The sequence below is a fragment of the Hippichthys cyanospilos genome, chromosome 6 (genome assembly GCF_059441005.1).
Source record: "Hippichthys cyanospilos isolate Australia breed blue-spotted pipefish chromosome 6, RoL_Hcya_1.0, whole genome shotgun sequence".
In the NCBI taxonomy this organism is placed as follows: Eukaryota; Metazoa; Chordata; class Actinopteri; order Syngnathiformes; family Syngnathidae; genus Hippichthys; species Hippichthys cyanospilos.
Genome location: NC_142374.1, coordinates 3950785 through 3975752, shown reverse-complemented (window position 1 = coordinate 3975752; position 24968 = coordinate 3950785). Strand labels below are relative to the sequence as shown.

Below are 24968 nucleotides of genomic sequence, written 5' to 3'. Positions count from 1 at the left end.
TAACTGCCCCCTTTCATTAGCAACATAAATATAAGCACCCTCACCATTGAGGAGGCATGAGGAGCCAGGAATGGGTTGATTTATGTTGAAACCATGAACATGTTGTCTGTAGGCTAGATGACATATTTTATGATGGTTTTCATTGGTTTGCAGCTCTTTTTGCCATGGTTAGTTGATTAATGGATTCTCGAGGATATTTTGAACATATTCAAAACTTTCCTGTAACAAATACCTGCAACAGTTTGGGAGCCGAGGAACCCCAGCATTCGCTATCTTTGCAATAGGATTCTCTGCTTTGTCAGGGAGAGGCCTTAAGAGGCACTGTGCTGAGTTTGTTGTAAAAAGAAATTGATCATATAAAGCTCTATCGTCAAATTCATTGTTGAGATTACCGTCAACAGACTGTAAGGGCGGGAAAATCTCTGTGACCCCAGATACCAGTCTTTCTATAAGATTGGTGACCAGTCCTGCATTGTTTTGCTAATCTCTCTATTCTTTGCGTGTTCACTTGAAAAGTCCATCCCGACGTCATTGTTTTTCATTCATTTCATTAATTGGACTCGGAATTGGTTTAAATTTATGGTCGACTCCCAGAGAAGGCCGAGGCTAATTACCAGTCTGCCAATGCAGTTTCCCCAGTGCTGGTTCCTGCAACAGAATAATGCTTGAGTGTCCTCCCACTGTTCCTTTTGTTTTGTGAAGAGTTTGCCTTATATATACGTCAACAAAAATGTTTCAAATGGCAACCATCTGCCAATGAAATGAGATGAATTTTAAACCCACAGTGGTCACATAAATACCTTGAATCTTACAGAATATGATAGTACAGAAAAAAAAGAATATTAACCAGTGAAAATCAGACATGCCTTTGATTTGGACGGATGAGTGAATTAGCAACTAATCAAATGTTGGAAAAATGCTAATATCATCTAGGGCCAGCAATGAACAAGTGAGAATGAATTTGATCTGTGATAAGTTCAAATAAATAGTTCTGCTGCTAATACTTTGAGTTACATGAGCCAGCATTATTCTAAATGCAACACAACTCACAAAATGAACTGTATAGCAGTTAACTGTGTTTGGCAGGTGCAATCACAGATGCCCCCGGTGAGAAAATTAGCTTTCACACCTTTTTGCGTGAAATATCAAGTTTGCAAACGTTTACCAAATCAGGCTCTTTGAGTCCCTTATTCGTTTTGAGACAATATATGTGAGAGAATGCATGCATGCATGTGCATTTTTGCATGTGTTCCTGTCTTCTCTCCAGAACCGTTTAAACTAATTAACCATCAAATTCCAACCTGACTGAGCATCTGTTCCCTGTCAAAACTCATCTTCTGAGCCACTAATTAAGGATGAAGCAGAAAATCAGATGGAGAATAGAACATTGACTATATACAGTAGATGTTCTACTCACAAAGTTGTTTAACAACACAAGAGCTTTTTTTATGCTAAATTGGTGGAACAGTTTCCTTCTCACTTTTTCTATCTTCTATCTATCTATCTATCTATCTATCTATCTATCTATCTATCTATCTATCTATCTGTCTGTCTGTCTGTCTGTCTGTCTGTCTGTCTGTCTGTCTGTCTGTCTGTGTCTGTCCGTACGTCCGTCCGTCCGTCCGTCCGTCCGTCCGTCTATAGCAGGGGTGTCCAAACTTTTTGCAAAGTGAAACAGATTTGGTGTGTTAAAAATGTAGGGGGGCCAACCTTGACAGGCGTTCTTTACATATAAGCATATATGTACATATACATATACAGCAATTAATTTAAATACATTTCAGCGAGCCGTTCTGTGTTTAACATATTTGCTTTTTTATTTTCATTTCAGCTATCTTAAGCATGTGTTTTGGTTTATTTGAAACATGCATATCAAAATTGAATTGACATTAAATATTGAAATTGAATATTCACTTAACTTCACTTTTTTAACACTTTTAATTTCCTTTTTGTTACAGTTGAACAAAAGTAATTGTACTCTGACGTGCAAATTACATTTGAAACATAAAAAAATATCTCACCATGGCAGTTTATTATTTATAGAATTTTTAAACACAATACCAGAGAAATGAACAAGTAATAGTCATATCAACAAGTGCAGGGCTCATTTAAAATATGAAATTAGTAACTATAAATGTTGATTGGAATTTTAAATGGTTATTATTCTGGAGTGAAAACTTAAAAAAAAAAAAAAAAAAACCCTTTCAGACGTGAATGAAAAATGACTTGTCCGCATGAGTGCGATGAGTGAAACTGAGATCTGGAGTGCAGGACAAGGGCCAGGTGTGGCTCTGTGGCAGTAGTATGGATGTGCAAGATGTCTTAAGTGTGTGTCCTCACACGGCTCTAATTTAAGTTCATGACCGAGAATGCCTTCTCACACAAATACATCGAACCTAACAAGCTTAGCATTTTCTTACCAAAAGCTGGAATTTCTCGGAAACTTGTCCTTATCCGGCTGTCAGTAAAAGTTGACGATATAAAGTTGCTGGTGCTGATCGCAGCTCACAGTGTCACACTGCAGCTCAACTTGCCTCCTTTTGTTGATTGTCGCCATTTTAGAAAATTAGAGGCTCATACAGTCAATTTCTCTTATACTAATTTGCTGTTCCTAATTGACCCTATAGATGACAGCATTTAGCACACGCAGGTAACAACGTTGCTGCCCAATGTATTAATTCTCCATGCAGGTCAGACTTTATTGATTTTATGACGGAGGCTGCAGGCCGGATGGAAATTGACCAAGGGCCTCATTTGTCCCCCGGGCCAGACTTTGGATATGTCTGATCTATAGTATACTGTATGTATGATAAATATGCAAAGAAAACACAGAAATCAGAATGAAGATAATTTTTCACAGCATTCCATCGATACTCCAGGTGGCAGACTGATTTGCACATCCGCCTCATATGCAGAGGTCTCAGGTTAGCCTCCAGCTCAGCCCTTCCCGTGTAGAGTCTGCATGTTCTTCCCTGTGCCCATTTTCTCCGGGCACTCCAGTTTCCTCCCACGCTACAAAAACATGTAGAGTGGGTGAATTTGAGATAATAGATTATCTTTATGTGTGTTTGTGCATGTGAATGGTTGTTTGTCTTTGTGTGCCCTGCAATTGGTTTGCAATCAGTTCAGGGTCTCCCATGCCTTCTGCCCAAAGACAGATGGGATAGGCTTGTGACCCATGTGAGGATAAGCTGCTTTGGATGATGGATAAATGGATATACACCCCACTTATTTTTAATGTATATAATCTTTTATTCCAATGAATCTTCACTAACTTATAGTGTGTCCTTTAAATTCATAGTATTACCAGTTTTATTTATGTTTCAGATTTTGTATCAGTCTTATTTACATAGGAATATATCACCAACAAAATATATCCCACATTTTGTCATAGCACTACAGTTTCCTTTAAAAAATAATGCAATTAATGTTAATCAATTCAATCATCCATCCATCCATTTTCTACAGCTGCTTTTCCTCACAAGGGTGTCTAACTTGCTGGTGTCTATTCCAGCTGGCTTCAGGCAGTAGGCGGGGGACACCCTGAACTTAGTTGCCAGCCAATCGCAGGCACGCAGAGACGAACAACCATTCATGCACCCAATCACACCTAGGGACAATTTAGTGTGTCCAATTCACCTGCCATGCATGTTTTTGGAGTGTGGGAGGAAGCCGGAATGCGGGCTCGGGGAGAACATGCAAGCTCCACACAGGAAGGCCGGAGCCAGGTGGCTTTGAACTCAGGTCCCTTTAACTGTGAGACGGACGTGCTATTCACCGCGTCACCGAGTAGCCTCAATTCAATTAAGTGCAAGCAAACATTCAGTAGCATTTTATCATTTAAAAACTAACCATTAAAAGGAGAAAAAGTTCACTAGTTCACAGTCGAGAGCAAAGCTATGGGTTTGCCATACGATGCATGTAGGCTGACATGCTGACATCCACTCCTGCATAAACGGATGTCAGCAGTCTTTAGCAGTATAATTGCTTATTTTTAAATTGTACTAGATTACTAATATATGATGCCGCGATGCAAATATGATATTTTTAGGATCAGAAAATGATCTGAATACATTTTCTAAGTTGTTGATACCTGCATTGCATGCTGCTGACTCTATCACATTAATTATCTGCATTATTCAAAGACAGAGTGCAGATATAGCCTGGCTGTGCAACATTGGCAAACTGATGAGGTCGCCAGAATTTAATTTCCTGCTGCCCATCTGTCAGTAGCAAATAGCCTTTACATGATGTTGGAGAGCCAGATCAAGGCTGGTCAACTATCACCCAGATTCACATTTTATATTTTGTTGTGTTTGGCATTATTGGTTGCTTTGTATGAAGTTATTAAAAAGAAAACAAAACATGTGATTTGCAACCTACAGGGCATACAGCGGATATGAAAAAGGAGACTTGATTTTGTGGTTCTTAAATATTTTTCATATTTATCCGGTACATTTTCCACATATTGTCACGCTGGAACATGGTAGAGACGGAACCAAAATGCAAGGAGGTAGACAGGTAGGACTGTGCTCAAATTAACACTAATTTAATATGGGGAGGAAGACCACCAAGCAGAGTCAACCATCTAACTAACCAAAGAAACGACTCAAAAAAACAAGAATCAAAACTCGGAAACAGGACTCGGAAACACTGATGCGGAAACAAGAAATAGGTGGCAGCAACAGAAACAACAGACTACTCAAACGACGACAAATCAACGATAACTAAATTCACTCAAAACTGACATGACAACAAGGAAACAAGAACAACTCAAAATTAAAACAAAAAAATCAACATAAGTCCAGAAAACTCTGATACCAACCTAAATACAACCAGAACGTAACACATTCTTCCATCCAGCCATCCAATTTCTAGAGGCACTTGTTTGCGATAGAAAACTGGAAAACATGCAGGACACCGGCCCTCGAGGACCGGAATTCCCCACCCCTGATTAGTGCGTCAAAAACACCTGCCATGCATGTTTTGGGAGTGTGGGAGGAAGACGGAACGCCCGAAGAGAAGCCATGCGTGCTCGGGGAGAATCGGGGAACATGCAAGCTCCACACAGGAAGGTTGGAGCCAGGTGGATTTGAACTCAGGGCTCATAACTGTGAGGCATGCTGACCATTTTTCCACTGAGCTACCGGACCTAACACATATATACCCAAATAGAGACACTGACCACCAGCTATGCTCATCCTTGTGTTGGAGTGGTTCATTCGCGTGGTGCTTGCCATGTGTTTTGGCACTTTGAAGATGTTACTGTGCATCCACAGCAATCATTTCTTGACACGTTTCCTCATCTTATCCCCCCACCAGCCCATATCATGTGGTACATTGGTGCCAGGAACAGACACACAGCAGCACACTGTGCATGCTACTGAGGACTCGATGCCCCCATCCATTTAACACCTTTACAGGAGTGTGCAGGTTGGCTGATAGCTGGCCCCACTCACTAAGTCACAGCCTGTTAAACCATTCTAACCACAACATCCACATGAGCCTCTTCCTCTTAACTACTACATATATAATTAATAAACCAATTACTACATTACTGGCCAGTAGGGTTGCTGTGGCACCCAGTAACTTCATGTAAATTTAGGCTAAAGATGTGAAAATGTAATGTTCATTGTTGTTTGAGAATTCACATATTTTTTCTCCCCTTGTCTTTAGGTTTGGATGTTGCAGATACCTTTTTCTATTCTCTGAAGTCATCGATACACCACTCTAGGTCCTGACATCAGGTCTCAACACATTTAGGCATGGATTTTTACACACTTATGACAAGAAAGCAACAAGTCTAATAACTGAGACCAAAAGATCGGATATTTTTAAGCAATTTATTCATTTTGCTATAACTGAAGAGTCACTGTTCATACCATTAAAAGTGAAACACTGCTGATCCTTCCCAAAAACCACATAAGCAGATATACACTTTCCACGTGTTCATCATCTTGTAAACATCAACAAGATGACTGACCACTACCAAAACAACATATACCACCAAAGTGATGGTGACAGCTATGGGACTTATGGAGAAGGTGATGGAGGGGGTCACAATGGATATGGTTACCAGGCTGATTACCCTCCCCAGGAAGAGGATGCTGCTAGTGACGTGACTGAAGGTCATGATGAAGAGGACCAAATGTATGAGGGAGAATATCAAGGTATACCACATCCCGATGAGGTGAAGGCTGCACAAAGAGCTGCTAGGTGAGACATCTACAATGCACTCAGAGAGCACACATTCGACAAACAAATCTATACAGTACCTTGAATTCTGAGGCTCCGGTCTCTGGCTACAGCCAAGTTTTTTAGAGAAGAAGAGAGCCTAAGTGTAAAAGATAATGCCCTTGGTTAGGACAATTCAGCTTTAAATGACTGAGTAATCCAAATCCCTACTTCATATTTGAGCAATACTGAGCTTTCTGAAAAGTATTTGCATATGTCTGCAACTTTGGTGCCATGCCGCTTTGATTTTCACAATACTAGTGCACCTAAATCAATTTGGATAAAAATATATCGCTATACTTCATGTCGGCATCCATACCACGACGGTGTGACATGTCACCACTCAGCCCGCTCTGTAAAGTCAATCCTGCGTCGAAATACAAACAAAAACAAGCAACAGACGAAACTCAACCAGCCCTCCTCATTGAAAGCAGTCTGGATGCATTTTGCAAACTCATGTGATGCACGAAAGTCACACGGCTGCAAATTTATATGCAACATTTAACTTGGCAACTAACGAATGGAATTCGATCACCGTTAATTCTGGTGATTGTGTAAGGATTATACAGTAGGTGGCTTTTGGTGGGTCAAAATGACATTGAAGCCATGATACAAATTTTGGCCGCCCTCCAACTAAATAGATCAACAACAACAAAAATAGTGTTCATTCATGTCGTCTTCGGTTTTACCTCACACATGTGCGTGCATATGAATTAAGAGAGCTTACCAGGAACAAATATTCATATTGAAATAGAGAGCAAATGCTTCGTAATCAACACAACACAAATCTTGAGCTTGTCCATAAAATAAAACAGAACAAAACAAAATGAAAGACAGAATAGTGTATGCAAATTCTAAATTAATCACAGACATATTACTCACATACATGTAAATGGCTGAATTTTCTCTTCTGTACTAAATAATATGTTTCAATTGTGACTGATAATGCACCTGATGCACCAGAGATTAAGAAATTGGCATACTGTACGTTTCATGCTTTGCCAATACTGTACTTTAAATTTAGCTGCTCACTTAAAACTTTATTTTCAAATCTTCTTTTGTCATAAATGTAATGAGGAATATTATTAGTTTTCATTGGGCAACCGTTTCACACATAATACTTTGGTACTTCAAATTATAGTGAAATGACAATGCATCATGGTCTACCTTTTTATATGTATATATTTGTTTATCTTATTTTATTCTATAAAAGCTATACAATTTGCAGCTACCTTCAAAGAGTAGCACTTGTCCACACACTAGATTTGTGGGGGGAAAAAACAGGTTCCTTACAAATCATAGTAAATGTAAAAGAACAAAACACAAAAATAAAAATGAAACTTTGTCTCTGTGTTATTCTATCTTGCGAAGCAAACTGAAGTAGTACGCTGATTCTTCGCACATCTATAGACTGAAGAATCGAAATAGTTAAAAATCGAAAGTTGTTTCTGAATCAAATCAGCGAACTCATAATAGGAATAGAATCATATCATTAGACAGTCAAAGATTCCCATGCCTAAATTTGATGTTGCCAAAAGAGCATTTGGGAAAACTGTGTAATGTAGAAAGAGAACTCCCCATTTTGAGTCTTTCTAATAGTTAGTTGAGTCTTTCTAATAGTTTTAATAGTCCATCTGACCAATTAACATCTAACAACTCCCTTTTTATGATAAATTGTGCTCAATAGATTGTGATTCAATTGCAAGAGTTGTTTTCTTTCCGATACATTCTCAGGGCAAAATCTCGGGCTGGCGGTGCACTCTCGGAACTGCAGGAGTTATCGGAACAGTATGAGGATATCATGGAAGATTGTGGCCATGGGAAGTTCCAGTGGACGCTCTTTATGGTGCTGGGTCTGGCTCTCATGGCGGATGGGGTCGAATGTTTTGTGGTTGCCTTTGTTCTGCCGTCTGCCGAAAAGGACCTATGCCTGTCCAATGCAGAGAAAGGAATGCTGGGTAAGACTTACTGATTTGATTCTGCAAGTGTTACATATGTTGCTGTTTGTGTTTGTCCACATCCATTATTCTAAAATGCATTCCAGGAGTGTGGTATTTTGTATACATATTGAATTACTGTGCTTGTTTTCCACAATTTAAAATATTTTCCTTCTGTCCTAATAACTATTGTAGTCTGTGAAATAAATCATGTGAATACGCCAGTGATATGCTTTTATGGCCATATTTTCTTGTTCACATGTAAGTATTGTTCTTTATGTGCTAGTGTGATGGGTAGCACCGAAGAGACTTGACTTTTTAAAATCTGAGGCTGACTGTAACTCACAGAGTATGGAGTTTTCCAGAGATTGTGAATGCCATAGAACTCCATCTGGAAGCACACTTTAAACATCAGATGACTGTTTTTTTTTTCATCAGTATAAAATCAATCCAATAAAAATCATTTATTCAGAATACTTATGACTACTGACCCTAACCTGCCATTCTATGCCACCATGCAACCTTCTTTGCATAGAAGCACATAAAAACAAATGTCTAAATCCAACTTGCACCATTAAAAATACTGTAGTTGCTGCTCTGCAAATAGCATATTTAAAGTTTTTAAGTGATGAGACATGTGATGGTGGTGCCCCTTTTTAACAAGAGGGACCGAAGAGTGTGTTGTAATTATAGAAGGAACACACTTCCCAGCTTCCCTGGTAAGGTCTATTCACGGGTGCTGGCGAGGAGGGTCAGTCACGAAGTCGAACCTCAGATTCAGGAGTAGCAGTTTGGTTTTTGTCCCGGCCGTGGAACAGTAGCACAGCTCTATATCCTCAACAGGTTCCTCAAGGGTACATAGGAGTTTGTGCAACATGTGTTTTGTGTACTTGGAAAAGGCATTCAGAGTCCTGTTGGGGTGCTTCGGGAGTGCCAAGCCCCTTGATAAGGGCTGTTGGGTCCCTGTACCACCGATATCATAGTTGGTCCGAATTGCCATCAGTAAGTCGAATTCGCTTCCAGGGAGGGTTTGATTCCGCCAAAACTGCCCTTTGTCACCGATTCTGTTCATTACTTTTATAGACATTGAGGGGGTCTTTTGAGGGTCTCAGCATTGCGTCTCAGGTATTTTGCGGATTATGCTGTGCTGTTAGCTTCGTCAGGCCTTGACCGCCGACTCTTACTGGAGCATTTTGCAGCCGATTGTGAAACGACTGGGATAAAGATAAGCACCTCAACAGCAACGACCATGATACTCAGTGGGAAAAGGGTGGAATGCCCTCTTCGGGTCGGGGATGAGGTCCTGCCCTAAGTTGAGGAGTTTAAGTATCTTAAGGTCTTGATCACAAGCGATGGTAGAATGGAACAGGAAATCAACATGTGGATTGTCTGCTGTGATGCAGACGCTGTACCACTCCGTCGTGGTGAAGAAGGAGCTAAGCCAAAAGGCGAAGCTCTCTATTTTCTTCTCCATTTACGTTCCATGCGGTCACGAGCTGTGAGTCGTGACCGAAAGAACGAGATCCCGGATAAAAGCGGCCAAAATGATTTTCCTCCGCAGGGTGTTCGGGCTCTCCGCAGGGTATTAAGGTCTGTCATCCGGGAGGGAATCTGTATCGAGCTCCCTCTGGGAGCCGGTTCGAGGGAAGTCTGGGTTTCTCTGCTCAAACTACTGTCCCTGCGACCCTGACCCCGGACAAAGCAGTAGCTAATGGATGGATAAAAACAGTAGCAGCCTCTTAGTAAACTAGAAAGACAGTTGCTTCGTATTTCGGTGAAATACGCTAATTTCCACTTGTCCTGGAAGAAACAGCCCTGTCAACTCTGTTTCTTCGCAAAAATCTCTATTTTAGAAAGGGCCTGGAAAGGGCCACTCAAAGCTCATGCTGTGAAACTTTGTTCGTGGTTTGTTCAGACAGGTAGAGTTACTTGGAGAGTATTTCCGAAAGCAGGTGAGGTCTGTCATATATCTGCTGGTGAAAATCTAAAATGTCTAAAAATTTGTATTTTCTACTGTGCTCTACAATGCTGATGAGGCACACTATATTAATTTTATGCCAGAGGCTGAGGCCCAGTGGAAATTTGAACACAGGCTTCATTTGACCTTAGGGCCGGACTTGGGACATATCTGGTTCATACAGTAAATCCTCAAACTATATCTCGTATTGTCTCGTCAGGTTAGCCATTGTGCACTGAGTATGCAGAAATAAATCAGCTTGCTGGCTAGGGATTGCATGCTGTTTATTTATTGCTCCACATATTCAGGACTTAAACCAGTTGCTAACAGATATCTGCATTCTATACAGTAGGTTGCACAGGACATGATTAGAAATAAAAGTGCATACGTGTACAGCTGACATTTGTGGAACAGTGAGAACAAATAAAGGCTATGCAACAAATCACACTCCATTGAGGGAAAAAGAGAGAAGGAAAAAAAAACAAAAAACAGCAGCCGAACAAGAAAAACAAGCAGCATTCAAATGCAAACAGAGGGATACAAACGAATGAAAATGAATAAACAGGGCAGTGGATGCAAAAGGGAAATGGAGATTTAACGTGAAGATATATGGGCGGAGTAAAACGAGTGCTGCAGTGCAGCCACAATGAACCAAATTGACTGTAAATTACATTATCTACACTGGAGTCTTGACACCAATGCTATTACTTAAATGCAATGTTCTGATATGTTTTTATATACTCCTTTAACTAGATCACGTAATATGTATAACACATACTGCTGCATTAAAAAAAAGAAAAAGGGATCATAGGATGGATAGCCACAGCTCCCCCCCTGTTGTAAGACCATCTGCACACTAGTGTGTGTTCCAGAGTTAGTCTCATGCAACAAATAGATCTAGTGTAACCCTAACTCCTTGAGTCATTTGAGGAAATGCTGTTGTTCCATTCACCGCAGACAAGCTCCCGCCTTCGCCAAGATATTATACTTTAAAGTAGGGGTGGGAATCTTTGTCTGTGACGATTGGATTTGATTCCAATTTTGGGTTCGATTCACAATCGTTTTTTGAATAAAAACATTCGATTCAATTCAGTCATAAATTATTTCTGTTTCAATCTATAGATGTGGAACCAATTATCCTACAACTTCAGTCTGCTTTGCAAGAAAGAATAACAAAAGGAGACAGTGTCCTTTTTTTTTTTTTACATTTTTTAAATTTACTAAGTTTTGATATGTAAGAAACATGCATTTGCCACAAAAATAACATGTGGACAACTGGTACTCTTTGAAGTTAGCTTTAATTGCAGAACTCACAATATATAATAAGTAACTCCCTCAAAGGCACGACGAGCATAAGTGGTTTTCTCGACAGGTTTATTAAAGCTTTCTTGTCTTTACCGCACCATGAACATTGTAATAAAAGAGAATCCAAATTAAATAATGTACAAAAATAATAACATACAAAATATGGCATTACAAAATATTGTGGTGAAAATAATTTACAAAGAAAAAACACCTTATTGGCTGCTGCTGCTTGTGATGGAAGTAGTGTCTTTCAAATGTCCTTTTTGTCTTTCAAAGTAAGGAAAACGGGGTTAACAATCAAGTTTGAACGTCTCTGTTTGAAACTTGCCCGTTCCTGACAATCGTCCAAGGGTTTCCCCAAAACATACATATTGAACTTTCTAAATCTGAAAAGCAGAAGTGTCAATCTCCTGGAAAAATCCTGATATACTGTATAACGTAAAAGCAATTGGTGGCAATTATATGTAGATTTTTGCAATGCGTGCCGGCTTCCTCCCATTTCCCAGTAAAGAGCAGACTGGACATATATTGTTGAAAAATAAATCAATATAATCAAAAGATGAATTAAATAACTACCTTTTTGGTCCACTATTTAGCCCAGAATAGTATTTGTCCTTAAATTGCATGAAATGATTGGACATTTTTTGTTCATAAAATACATGTTTTGTATAGACCACATCAGATTCACTAAAAAATAAGTACAGTGAAACATAAATATCCTGTGGAAGGAAAACACCCTAATCAAAATATGAGGCTGTAGAAGTAAGCAGAACTAAGAGTGAAGAATAAAATGGTGATATTATGTCCCATTTCGGACACCGTGTGGCACTACCGCAATGACATACAGTACGTGATAGAATACGTTGAAAACTCACGAAGAAAAAGTCTTGATGTATGTCGAATACAGGAGCTCTGTCTGTTAAATGCTGAGCTGTAAATAAATAAATTCCAATGGAAATACATGACATTCTTTATAACACAACACAAACCAAAGCCAAAAGTCCAGTAATTTCTGAGCCGGCGACTCCGCCCATTGTGAATCTCTTCGGGGCTACCGAAGTACTGTACCTGCGCTCAGCAGGAGAACGACAAAGCTAAATGCTAAAATGAACACTCGTGTAAGTGTTCCACTCTATGTCACAGAAGCGATCAGCAAGCTGTTACGCACAAGCCTGGCAACGCCAGTTCTGCTTGTAAGTTGCAGTGCTCATCTGGGCATTGCTCGTAAAAATAAGTTTTGTCTATTGATTGGACTGCAAACTAAATGGGTTCCATCTTCAATTTTTTAGAATAATTTCAATAATTTGTAGGAAAGAAACACACATGCATAAATACATATAATATTCGCAATACTGTATACTGTAGTGGCTGATCAGATTTTGGTCCGATGCCAGGGAAATGTTAGTGTGGACACTTATTTATTAGTCTGTCTCCTGCGAATGACTGGCAAACTGTTCAGGTGAGCCCACTGAGAACTATCCAAGCAGTATTTCATTAGTTTTATAATGATCCTTTGGCGTTGTTTTTAACACGATACACACAATAAATACATCCAGCTATCCATTTTCTTTTACTGTTTGTCCTCACTAGGGTTGCTGGCTTGCTGGTGCATATCCTAGCCATCGTCATCTGGCAGTAGGCGGGGGTCACCCTGGACTGGTTTTCAGCCAATCCCAGGACACACAGGACACAAATAGAGACAAATAGCCCTTCACACACACAATCACACCGAAAGATAATTTGGACTGTCCATTATACTGGCCTTGCATGTTTTGAGAATGTGGGAGGAGACTGAAGTGCCCTGAAAAGACCTAGCGAGAATGGGGAGAACATGTAAACCGTACAAGAAGATGGGGCAAGCTGCAATTAAACTCAAGACCACTGAACTGTGAGGCAGACATGCTAACCGGTCTTCCACTGTGCACACAATAAACGCAAATAAAAGTGGTTGTTTGCTTTTGGAGTGGAAAATGATAAATTTCTCAGCATGAATGAGTCAGCACTTGATGACAGCGGTAAGGAATAACATACTCAAATTTATAACACATATCTCTCTGCAGGTCTGATTGTCTTCCTGAGTATGATGGTGGGAGCCTTCATATGGGGTGGTCTCGCAGACAAAGTTGGCCGTCGACGATGTTTGGTTGTGGCCTTAGCTATAGACTGTGTCTTCGTCTTCCTATCCTCCTTTGCCCAGAGCTATGGCTTCTTCCTCTTCTTCAGGCTGCTGTCAGGCATCGGGTAACAACAAATACATAACCACACACATACAGTTCAAAAGCTTGTTTTTGTGCTATTCCCGTTTGCAATTTATTCCATCAAGAACTCATCTGGTTCATACCTTTGATCAGTGGCCCACAGAGACCTTTGGGGAAACAGTGCTCATAGTTAAATAAACAAGGTGACTTATTGAACTTTTTAAAAATATATACTTGTAGACACAATAAATATATGATGTTTGACCGTTCAACAAAACTTTGTTGCATTTTGTTACCGGCTGGGTAACAAGTCGATATCAGGTCAGACCCAAAAAAGCGAGATCTCAAGGAGATGTCCGGTAGAGAGAAAAAAGGAAATCCCAGACTTATCCTAGCATCAATACAATGTTCCCTTGTTTTTCGTGGTTAATGGGATCAAATCTCCCCGGAAGGTAAAATACGTAAAATAGGAACAAAAGATGTTTGCGCAAGTGTATGTGGTTATCAGAATGTTTCATGTATTTGAAAAGTATTCATGCTTTACTTCTTTGAAACAAAGATTACTACATAACACATACTTAAATATTTAATGATCTAACTTTATACACTGACTGTACTGTTATCCCTTTCCGTTCCCCTCGCTTGGCCCTTGTCGGGAACTCGGAGGGCCAGAGTTGCCCTCGGCAAAACGCCCCTTGCACGTCGACCTAGAGTGAAGCCCATAGCTCAATGGTGTCAAACTCAAGGCCCGGGGGCCACATCCGACCCGCCACATCATTTTATGCGGCCCGTGAAATGCTGGTTAGACTTCAAGAACCTGGCTCAAATACCAAATATGCAAGTTGTCTTCAACTTTTTTAAGAATTTGGGGAAAAAAAAACTCATTTGTTGTTCCAAATCTCTCTTTTGAACAGCTTTTACCAGCCTCTGACTTCAAAACTAGCAAAAGCGTGTGAACTTGAAAATGTATTTGACTTCACAGACATTCCGGCTCTTGATAACTACAATGTTGCCCACGATAAAAACGGGTTTGACACCTTAGCCGTAGCTAAACAAACATGATAACAGGGAAGTAGAGTTAACACTCAGCATTCCAATTTTTTTGCAACAACTCTCTTTGTAACATCTGCCGAGATTGCTACTCCTACCGCCAGACTGGACTCCCCTCTCACTCGCACGCTACACACAGCTTTGTCACATAAAGACAAGATAAGTGCAACATTACCGTAAATCACATTCAGCATATGTAATCGCCTTCTTAGAGAGCCGAAGAGGCTTGTGTGGGTGGCGGAAGAGAAGTTCTTATTTCACTCTTAGAGACGTTAGGTTGGAGTGGACAAGACTGGCATCCATCCATTTTCTATAGCCTCTATAGCTTCTCCTCACAAGGGTTGCAGGCTTGCTGGTGGCTATCCCAGCTGACTTTGTTCGGCGGGGGGAGGAAACACCCTGAACCGGTTGCCAGCCAATTGTAGGGCACAGAGGGACGAACAACCATTCACGTACCCAATCACACTGAAGGACAATTTAGTATGCCCAATATGCCTGCATGCATGTTTTTGGAATGTGGGAGGATGCTGGAGTGCCCGGAGAGAACCTGCACAGGCTCGGGGAGAACATGCAATCTCCACACAGGAAGGTCGGAGCAAGGAGGATTTGAACAAGGTCCCTGAACTGTGAGGTGTACTTATTAATCACTGAGCCGCCACCTTCAGAATAATACATTCATTATAATAACAATCAACAATACAGTGTTCCCTCGTTTTCCACGGTTAATGGGGACCGGAAAAACACCCCGAAAGGTGAAATCCATGAAGTAGGACCTCTCCCCCCATGGACATTGTATATAAATAAAGTGTATGAAATATTTGTTTGGTTTTTAGTAAATTCTATTCACCATTTGTTCCCATGCCCAGTGATCTCCTAACTATTGAATGTATGTAACTATTGAACAGTATTTGGAATAACATTATTTTACGTTGTTGCCACCAAGCTTGTTGTGCATAAAATGTAAATAAGAAAAAGTTTTGAACAATTCTTTACACACAATCTCAAAGAATCCCCATTTTCTGGCATTCAGTCAGATACTTTGAATACTTTGTGTTTTCCTTAATGCTCAAAAGAAAGAAAACAATTTGACTTAGCTTTAAGCAAAACAAAAAAAAATAATGGAGGTTGGACTTTCATAAAATGATTGACATTTTAGCTCCTTTCTGACATGTTGCAGGTCAAAGCTAAGTTTTTAGTCATTGCTAACCTTGAGTGATGGGACTCAAATTGAAATCCTTCATGGTACCCCAAACTCTTCCCCCATACATTTCCCATTGGTCAACTAAAGTAACGGCTTCTAAGGGAGTAATTATTTTGTCATCATCTGCTGCCGTGTGACAGTGAGATCTTCAATATTTTTCCACATGCTGTGACGTTTGTCTAATTTATTTAAAGCCCCATGTATCCAGTCTGGTGCTTGATTGCTGGGACCAAGCACAATGCTTATGCTCAGAATAACTCCACTCCACTGGGATTCACACACTCAGAAATCAGGTCACGGCACAGCACAAATGATCCCATCCACAAACAGCTTTCACCACATCAATAAATGTCTGGTATGTGTAGCTTGTCTGACATACACTGCCTCATTGTATGCGGTTAAAAACCATAGATTGTCAAAGGGCCACGCGTATGTCTAGTTTTGTAATACAGTTAGCATTGTCGATACGACATATGGTTTCTTTGTAGACAGGTGTAGAGGTTTCTGCATGGTAGTAAGTTTTACTTATTTTGGGACTAAATACTACAATTAATAATTCAGTGATTCCCCCGTTTTTCGAGGTTAATGGGGACCGGAATCCCCCCACGATAAGTAATTATCACTTTTTTTTTTATTTAATGTATTTATTTATTTATTTTTATGTGAAAATTCTTCATGCTATACATATTATTTAAAACAAATATTGCTGCAGTAGACATATTTACTTAAATCTTAAATGATTAAACCTTATACAATGTACAGTAAGTGAACAGTTACCCCTTTCCGTTGAAGTCTCGCACAGACGTTGAATTAAAGTCAAATCTGTACATGATCAAAATGGTAACAATGGAGTGTTTACACTTGAAATACCCTTTCATTATAAAAGAAATCTAGGTAAAAGATTTGGACATCTGCTCCTCACTGCGCCTATGCCTCGACTATTTTTCGTCAGCACTGGGAATGGGGGGTCTAAAGATTTTCTCCTGAACCTAACATTAAAATTTTTGGGAGAAAGTTGTGGAACTCAGTAAATATGCACACTAGCGAAAGGAAGACAATCAAGGCCCTAATTTGGTATACGGACATCCATGCGTTCGGTGTAAAAAACATGTGCGTCCTCATTTTGGTCTAGCCTACTGTGTTTTGGGCGGTGTTGCACCAGTTTGTGCATATCGGCGCACATAGAATTGCCGTGCCCAGGACGCACTGACAATTTGAAAACAGAAAGTAAACTACAGCTGTGAGAAAATCAGATGGTGGATGTATTAACCAGTAGGCCACTTTGGTACCCACTACCGATATTTAGTCACACAAACTAAAGATTATACATCAACAAGCAAGATAGCAGACTGTAAGATAATACAATAATTAGAATACTTTTGCTGATAGAGATATGTCACTTTCGTACAGTTTTATGCCTGTGTTTTAACAAAGAAGTGTAGTTAAATGAGTCCATCTATTTTTCAGGATTGGTGGCACGGTACCGATTGTGTACTCATACTTCTCCGAGTTCCTTCAGATGGACAAGCGAGGCGAGCATCTTTCCTGGTTGTGTATGTTTTGGATGATTGGTGGGATTTTTGCCTCTTTCACTGCCTGGGGAATCATTCCCAGATATGGTAAATACCTAATATTTCTCTATAATGTAGCTCAATGTACAGTACAACTTGGCACACAATCTAATGCATTGGCATTTGCATTGTGTGCAGGGTGGGGGTTCAGTATGGGCACAGAGTTCCAGTTCCACAGTTGGAGGTTATTTGTTCTGGTTGCAGCACTTCCTGCCATCGCCTCTCTGGTTGGACTAACATTCATGCCTGAGAGTCCTCGCTTCTTGCTTGAAGTGCGACATTAGTAATATACAATAATTGTTTGTATTTTTACCTTGCGGCCATCTGTAACTTAAAAATTGAATTAAGAGCATTCATTATTCAACTGTGCAATGCTTAGTGCGTTTGTATTGTGCTGTAGTGTGTTAAATTACTTTAAATATACACAAGAGAAGCACATTGAATATTTCCAGGTACTTTTTTTCTTGTATTGATCGACAAAAAATTAAGAATCTGAGTGTGAGTGTAATATGTGCGGATTTTGTTGCTAAAATTGTGATCTTGTTTTGAGCAGAATGCCAAGCACGATGAAGCTTGGATGATTCTGAAGCAGGTCCACGACACCAACTGGAGAGCAAAAGGGCAGCCGGAAAAAGTATTCACTGTGAGTAAATATTGTAGCTATCCAATAGAGGCATTCACATGGATGGTATTGTACTGTACATGCAAAATATATCTCACACAGCCAAGTGCAGCCTTTTCAAATCATTTTTACTTTCTCAGTCAATCGTAACACCATGCTGAATCAAAACTTAAGAAATCATCCTATAGACTTTGATTCCCTCCACAATTTTACAAACTAAAAGAAAATAGACAACACTCTGCTGAATTGCACATCTTAGTAGTGGAATATTGTTCTCACATATTTTAAACGGTACAGCATGAATCTGGTCATTGCAAATAACATTTTCTTCCCTCAATTACAGTAAATTATGGCGTTTCATTATCCACTGATTCTTGGACGGCTTACCTTTGAAGAAAAGCAAAGGCAAAATATTTCAGTTATGGAAGATTTCAATTGAATGGGAGTGATGCACTAACTCAGTTGACCAAAAGCAAAGGCCCAGTTAAACAGGTCACATTCAATATTTTTCTCAAATACGAAAACTCATAGGTACATTGAGCCAGGGTTGAAAATTTTAAGATGATTTTATAGATGAGAGGAAAAATTGGACCAGGCAGCACCAACCTGTAATTGTCTATTTAAAACTCACTGATTTGTGCAAGGAAGCCGGTTGGAACAATCAGAGCTCCCAATCAGATGATCTGCATTCAAATCTATCTCAAGAATTAATATTCCTAGGATGCCCTTAAATATTTAAACTGATGGCATCATTTAAAGAAGTTTTATTTAAGAATGTCGGTTTGAATGTTTGGACTCTGAAAAAATGTGTCCTTAGTATGGAATGAGTTAAGCACCTGGGATTTGAATATCTGGACTCTTAAAAAAAAAAAAAAAACGTGAAAATATGTCTCTGGCATTGAATGAGTTAAAAGGATACCTTTTTAGTATTTAGTTATATTTTAGTTATATCAAAGAAGGGAAAAAATATAATGGAAAAGTGTGTTTCAGACTTAGTGATATCATGAACATCCTTAAAATATCATCTGGATTGCCTCAAAGGTTTTGCTTCTTCTTTTATTGTTGCATTGGTTGGTATATGGATTTTAGTGAACATATAAACCCATTGCAATATTTAAGAACAACATAGAAAGAAAGAAAAGAAAGAGCAAGGAAAAAAAGAAATCATGAATTGAGATCAATAGACGTTGCAGGTCAGTGTGGTTTCCATGTTCAAAGGGAGTCGGAAGAAGGACCGATCTCACCCTACCTTCTTTTCTAAATAGATGGAAGGATGTTAGTACAGTTGTTGGTTATTCATGTCCTAAAAAAAAAACAATATAACAAGACCGGTTCTTTTATCAACTCCAAGAATAAATTTAAATATTAAATTCACACATGTTTGAATACATAATCATAATAGTATTACAGAGTTAGTTATTTTATGCTTTATACATTAATTGTGGGATTTAGATTGGACGAAGTCATTGAATCTGAGGGTATAGAATTTGATAAATAACAGCTTGGTGGGTTCTGCATATTTTGAGCACTTAATAATTCACACAACTCATTTGCGGAGTCTATTGACAGACTGAGTGGTTGTTTTATATGTATTACCCATATGGTCACACAGTAAGTCCGGCATGAAAATAATTATGAGCAATTTAATGTGTATGACTTTTTCATTAGAAGCTCTTTGGTTTTAAAAAGTACTCTTTATATGTCATTCAAGTCTACCATCATTTTGACTTGTTTAGTTTGTCTGTTGCCAAAGATTATAAAGTTGGTTTTGTTTCACCGCAATGAAAAGGTGTTTATGTCTAACCAGTTTTTAATATATTGAATTATTTTTCCACAGCATTCAGAAGCTGCTATCATCAGCAGATAGTCATTTAAAACAATTTACACCAGCAGATATCTTTGCTATATAAGATGAATAAGTGATAGTTTAATCAAATAATTGAGGAAAATAATAAGACAAATGGAAATGTTCAAGAAATCTCATTAGTAATGATACTATGATAAGAATATCTATTCTCCTTTACCTTTTTTAGGTGACCCACATCAAGGCTCCAAAGACAGCAGAGGATGAGTTAATTGAGATTCAAAGTTCCACAGGAACAGCTGTACAACGCTGGGCTGTTCGCTCATTGACTCTCTGTAAACTGGTGTGTACGCACCCCACACCCTGTGCAGGCCTATTGTATGTATCATAGGCATAATACAGCGTACGGATTCAAATAACCTCATCACATGTCTGACAGCCCTTGAGAAATATTGATTTTCCCTGGCAGACTGGGCCTCATTCACGAAGAGATCGATCCAATTAGAAAGTTTAATTAAAGGTAGACATTTCTCTAATACGTATTTATGTTTTGGTCCCAGGTACTAAAGAATGTAGTATCTCTTTTTTCTGCCGAGCTGAGGTTTGCTACGCTCTTTATGGCCATCATCTGGTTCTGCATGGCTTTCAGGTTTGCTCACACTGTCATCCACTGCATACGCTGTAAAAGTTGCCAGTCTTTGCATTTTAAAGACTGCCTTTTTCCTCCACACTGCTTTGTCACAGCTACTACGGCCTCTCTGTGTGGTTCCCAGACATGATCAAGCACCTTCAATACGAAGAGTATGAGTCGAGAGTCAAGGTAACGACTCGCTCGTCCATCTGTTTTTGTTTAATGTATCTTGTGTGGTGCATAAAGAATTTGAAGCAGCTTTGTGTAAAAAATAGACATTGTGTTTGTATACCAAGCGTTTTCGTAAGGGCCGTGCATATTCTATGACATCAGTTCATAGAACTGAAAGGTAGTGTCTGGCAATTTTCCCTCAGAAATAGGCAATGGATATATCCAAACGAAACCCTTGTAAATCAACACCTCTGGGCCTCAGTTAAACCACGCTCGTAAACCAGTTTGAATATCAGCGCTTTGAGCTTCAAAGGAGAAGCTCGGGCCGAAGAGCGATGTTAAGTTGGCCCATCTGCTTGTCGGACAAGTAAGTGCCAAACACATTATGTTAGCCCGCTAACTTAGCGACATGCAAGGTTGCTGAGTGACACGGGCAAGAAGCGAAGCAAAGCTAAGGAAAATAGGAGGCAGACGGCGTGAATCATTGAGCCAGATGAGAGGAGCTAGTTTTCAATGTTTACAAACATTTCTGAGGGAAAGCGTCACACCCTGCGTTTAGTACCTCGTATAAATTTCCCATACCATAAAATCTTACAATACTTCACACCAGCTGACGGTCTCATTGTATAAATGTGTTTTAATCAGACCATTTTATAAATGTTGTGAATTTTTAGGTATTCCATAAAGAAAAAGTGGAGAACTTCCATTTCAACTTTTCGTTAGAGAACCAGGTTCATAAAGAAGGGGAATACATCCATGACAAGTAGGTCTTGCATTTCCATTCTCTTAAATTGTTTGACAAATGATTTTCCGTTTAAATAAAACCGTGGAATTACTGAACCGTTGACAAAATCTTAAGTGTTCACATTTTTCCACATTCACAAAGTCTTACTTAAATCACCTTGATGGCAAGTGATCGCTTCAGTGTTGTCAGTGTGGTCAGGATTCTCAACCCTCCAGTTTGAGGCACATCATAAGCACCTTCTGCCAAATATATAAAGGTTAATGCAGCATATCAACCATTTCATTTGTCACAAATTGCATGCTGTGTTGTATGTGAAACATAAGCTATATGTTATTGATGGCTCATTTTGCTCTTGTTTAAACTAATGGCCAAATACTTACGTTGTAAAGCTGTTAAACCTCTGGTGATTTGCACATTAAATTGTACAGACTCTGTGTATAGAATAGATTGATTAACTGTGGATGAATACCTTTAGGAAGCACAAACTGGGCCAAAAGACCTTCCCTGGATGCTTTATTTTATTTAAAGTGTTCCACTGAGGCGAAGGCAAAAAAAGTTACGAGGCCAATGCTTCGGGGAAGGACAATAGAAAATACAGAGGTACTAATGTGTCACAAAACGAATGTGAAATAAAGATGAGGTAAATTCTGATGCAGTTATAGTTTTTTTGGAAACTGTGTTTTGATACAGAGAAAATCATATTTTCAAAGTTAGCATGTGAGCAGATCTACAGGATGAAAAGCTAAAAATTATGTCATCACGTTCCTCTCAGTTTCAGCTGGCAAAAATCATGTAGCAAGGCAAAAAAAAATATCATAAAGCTCAAAAAGTACTATAATTCCTCAACTGTACGATGCACTTTTTCCCCCCAAAATGAAGGACAAAAAAAATGGATGCGTCCTATAAACGATAACTTAAAAATCAAGAGGAAGAAAGAAAGGAAGGTTGCTCCGTCAGCCACATAAGTGGAGTTCTGACATACGGATTTGCGTTTTAATATAGAACGTTTTCTTACTCACAGTAATTACCGTAACAGGACGAGGTAGCGGGCGGATGTCAGGTGGCTGTTAGCAGCCAGTGCCATTTGTAACTAACGGGAGCTTCTGTTAGCTGAGGTTTTTACGCCATTATTTTCAATAAAAGAAGTGAGCAGACTGAACCAACGTTCGAGTCCATCCCTGTTCACACACAGGAATATTACCAAAACGGAGAGGATCATGTAAAAGTTTTGATGTCTCTATACCTTGCCACTCTTGTTTGAATCAGCTGGAGAAGAAGGGAAGGTTTCTATTTGACTCGATAAATAATTGTGGTATTTTGGCATATACTTAACGGAATCATGAACTGAATGGAACACAGATGGTCCGTAACTTTGGGTATTTATGGCAAAATTAACTGCGTCTTGGGAAAAGGAAAAACACCTACGTGTAGCACGTTACACAGGTGCTGCGTTCACTGACCGCTGACAATGTAGTAAATCCAAAACATTCGTAATTTAACCCGCAACAAATATATAATTTATGGATATCAACACAAGAAAATATTAAGAATTCACAAAGATGAGATTTATTTTCCTTTGCTATAGTTTTTACATTGTTGCCAAACTGTTGGTGCGTCTTATACACGGTAACATAGAAAATACCAGAATTTTACCCTAAAATTAAGGGATTTGCCCTAAACACTGGTGCGTCTTATGTTTGGGGAATTGCGATAATTAAAAAATTGCATTTAATGTATTCTACACTGATATTAGTTATGACCCAGAGCATTTTGGTCAAATTTAACCACCCATTGGGATTTTTGCATGTAATCTACAATGGTCCTGCTGCTACCGCCAGGGAGCAAAACATGTGGCAATTTGGGACTTAAACCTGGACCAAACGTGACAGGACATGTCAAAACTTGAAACAAATCTCAACACATTGTCACTGTCAGGCGGCCTACTTTGGCCAAAATTTCATTATTTTTTACAAATCACTCCAGTAAGTCTCTGCATGGCTTGCTCTTTCATAATGTGTTTCAATGGCTCAATAAATAAGTCATTTTAATTTTTTTCCGAGAAGTGACGGCTTGGGGATGCAAGTATTATGCCTCATGCAATGTTATGCTTCGTCCCTCTGCGGACCACTTCCAATTTTTTTTTTTACAATCTGTAAATCATTGCCAGGTTCTGTTAGATTCACTTGATTTTCTTCGAGCAGTTTCTCATCAGTTTGAAAATCTAAATAAAGTATGTCCATCCCATCTGCCCCCACGTTAATTACATTCTATTGAATTTTATCCCTTGTGGCCTGAAAGATTATTGCCACGAGAAACATAGTGTAAACATAGCCTAAAAGAAAGTTAAGGCGTTTCTTTTCATTTGTGCCAGTCCTTGCGTCCATTACAAAGTAAATCAGGAAGGTAGCCAATGGAAATAATTGTTTTGAACATGCCATCATGATATATTTTTCTTGGATGTTTGGCTAGTTTAAATAGGTTATGTAGGACAGCGCAGACAATTTAATAACATTAATTCATCTTGTCAAATCAGTAGAGATTGTCATCGACTAGAAAAACCACTGAATGAGGAATTACTGTAAGCCAGGGAAGTAATCTCTTTTCGTTAATTGGATATTACATCACCGAATATGTCATTCTGTATACTCACAAACAGGTAAACAAAACCTATTTTTTCTTCACTTTCGTTCACAGTACATACATTTTAAATTGAAAAATTTGAATTTTGTAGCTGGTCATAGGCTTTCCAAGTAGATCATCTGTACATGACTATATTTCTTGACATAAAACAAATATTTCAGTATACAGTACGTGACGACTACGACTGTATATTACTTGACTTCTATTCTATTGCAGAAATATCAAAAGACCGAATGGCTCTTCATTATACTACAATAACAAGTTTTCCGCGGAAAATATGATACTGCCATGGAGCTCATCATGTACGCACGCTGTACATGAATGCACTGTATGGCATTCATATTAATGCATATGGCAAAGCTTGTTAGCATGGCAGTTGTGATTGACTGCTATGGGACCATTCCTTTCATTCTGCAATACCCCAGCAATAGAAGTCCGAGTCCACGTTTTCTTTGTGTATTGGCTTGTTTGTCTGTCCCATCCCATGCCCATAGGTTCATCAAAATAGAACTGAAGTCTATGAAGTTTGAGGACTCATTGTTTGAAGACTGTCTCTTTGAGGACATCAGGTCCACTGACACAGTGTTTGAGAACTGCACCATACGCAACTCTGTCTTCACAAATACAGGTAGGTGCAGGTGAAGCAGTTCATGTTTGGGAGGCTCAGAGATTTGGTATGTATACTCAGTATTCTGCTTTGAGGTAGAACTAAAAATCACGTCAAATTGTTGGCCACCCTCTTTCCAGCTCCGCGTAAGAGGTGTGTCACAAATGATAGTCAGACACCCTTCCATGCACAACAGGCTGCAAGAGATGCCAAGTGCCAGGATAACACATTATGCCATATTTGACAATGAAGAGCACAGTAGAATAATAAGAGTTCATTTTGAAGATGAGACGAT

At 39.2% G+C, this 24968-nt stretch overlaps 1 protein-coding gene across 2 annotated transcripts in view; it reads left to right on the top strand.

Moving 5' to 3' along the window:
- The window catches only part of LOC148421905 (synaptic vesicle glycoprotein 2B-like), a 37701-nt gene that overhangs the window by 4859 nt on the left and 7874 nt on the right, over window positions 1-24968 (top strand). The window contains exons 2-12 of one of the 2 annotated variants that reach the window (XM_088417898.1): window positions 5677-6216; window positions 7969-8192; window positions 13494-13674; window positions 17350-17501; window positions 17592-17725; window positions 18007-18096; window positions 20109-20222; window positions 20440-20528; window positions 20624-20699; window positions 21356-21444; window positions 24561-24694. In XM_088417898.1, the coding sequence (XP_088274024.1) occupies window positions 5975-6216; window positions 7969-8192; window positions 13494-13674; window positions 17350-17501; window positions 17592-17725; window positions 18007-18096; window positions 20109-20222; window positions 20440-20528; window positions 20624-20699; window positions 21356-21444; window positions 24561-24694 (1525 nt within the window). In that variant the 5' untranslated portion in view covers window positions 5677-5974. Of the gene's footprint in view, window positions 1-5676; window positions 6217-7968; window positions 8193-13493; window positions 13675-17349; window positions 17726-18006; window positions 18097-20108; window positions 20223-20439; window positions 20529-20623; window positions 20700-21355; window positions 21445-24560; window positions 24695-24968 lie in introns of both variants that reach the window. The other variant, XM_088417897.1, reaches the window with a different exon arrangement.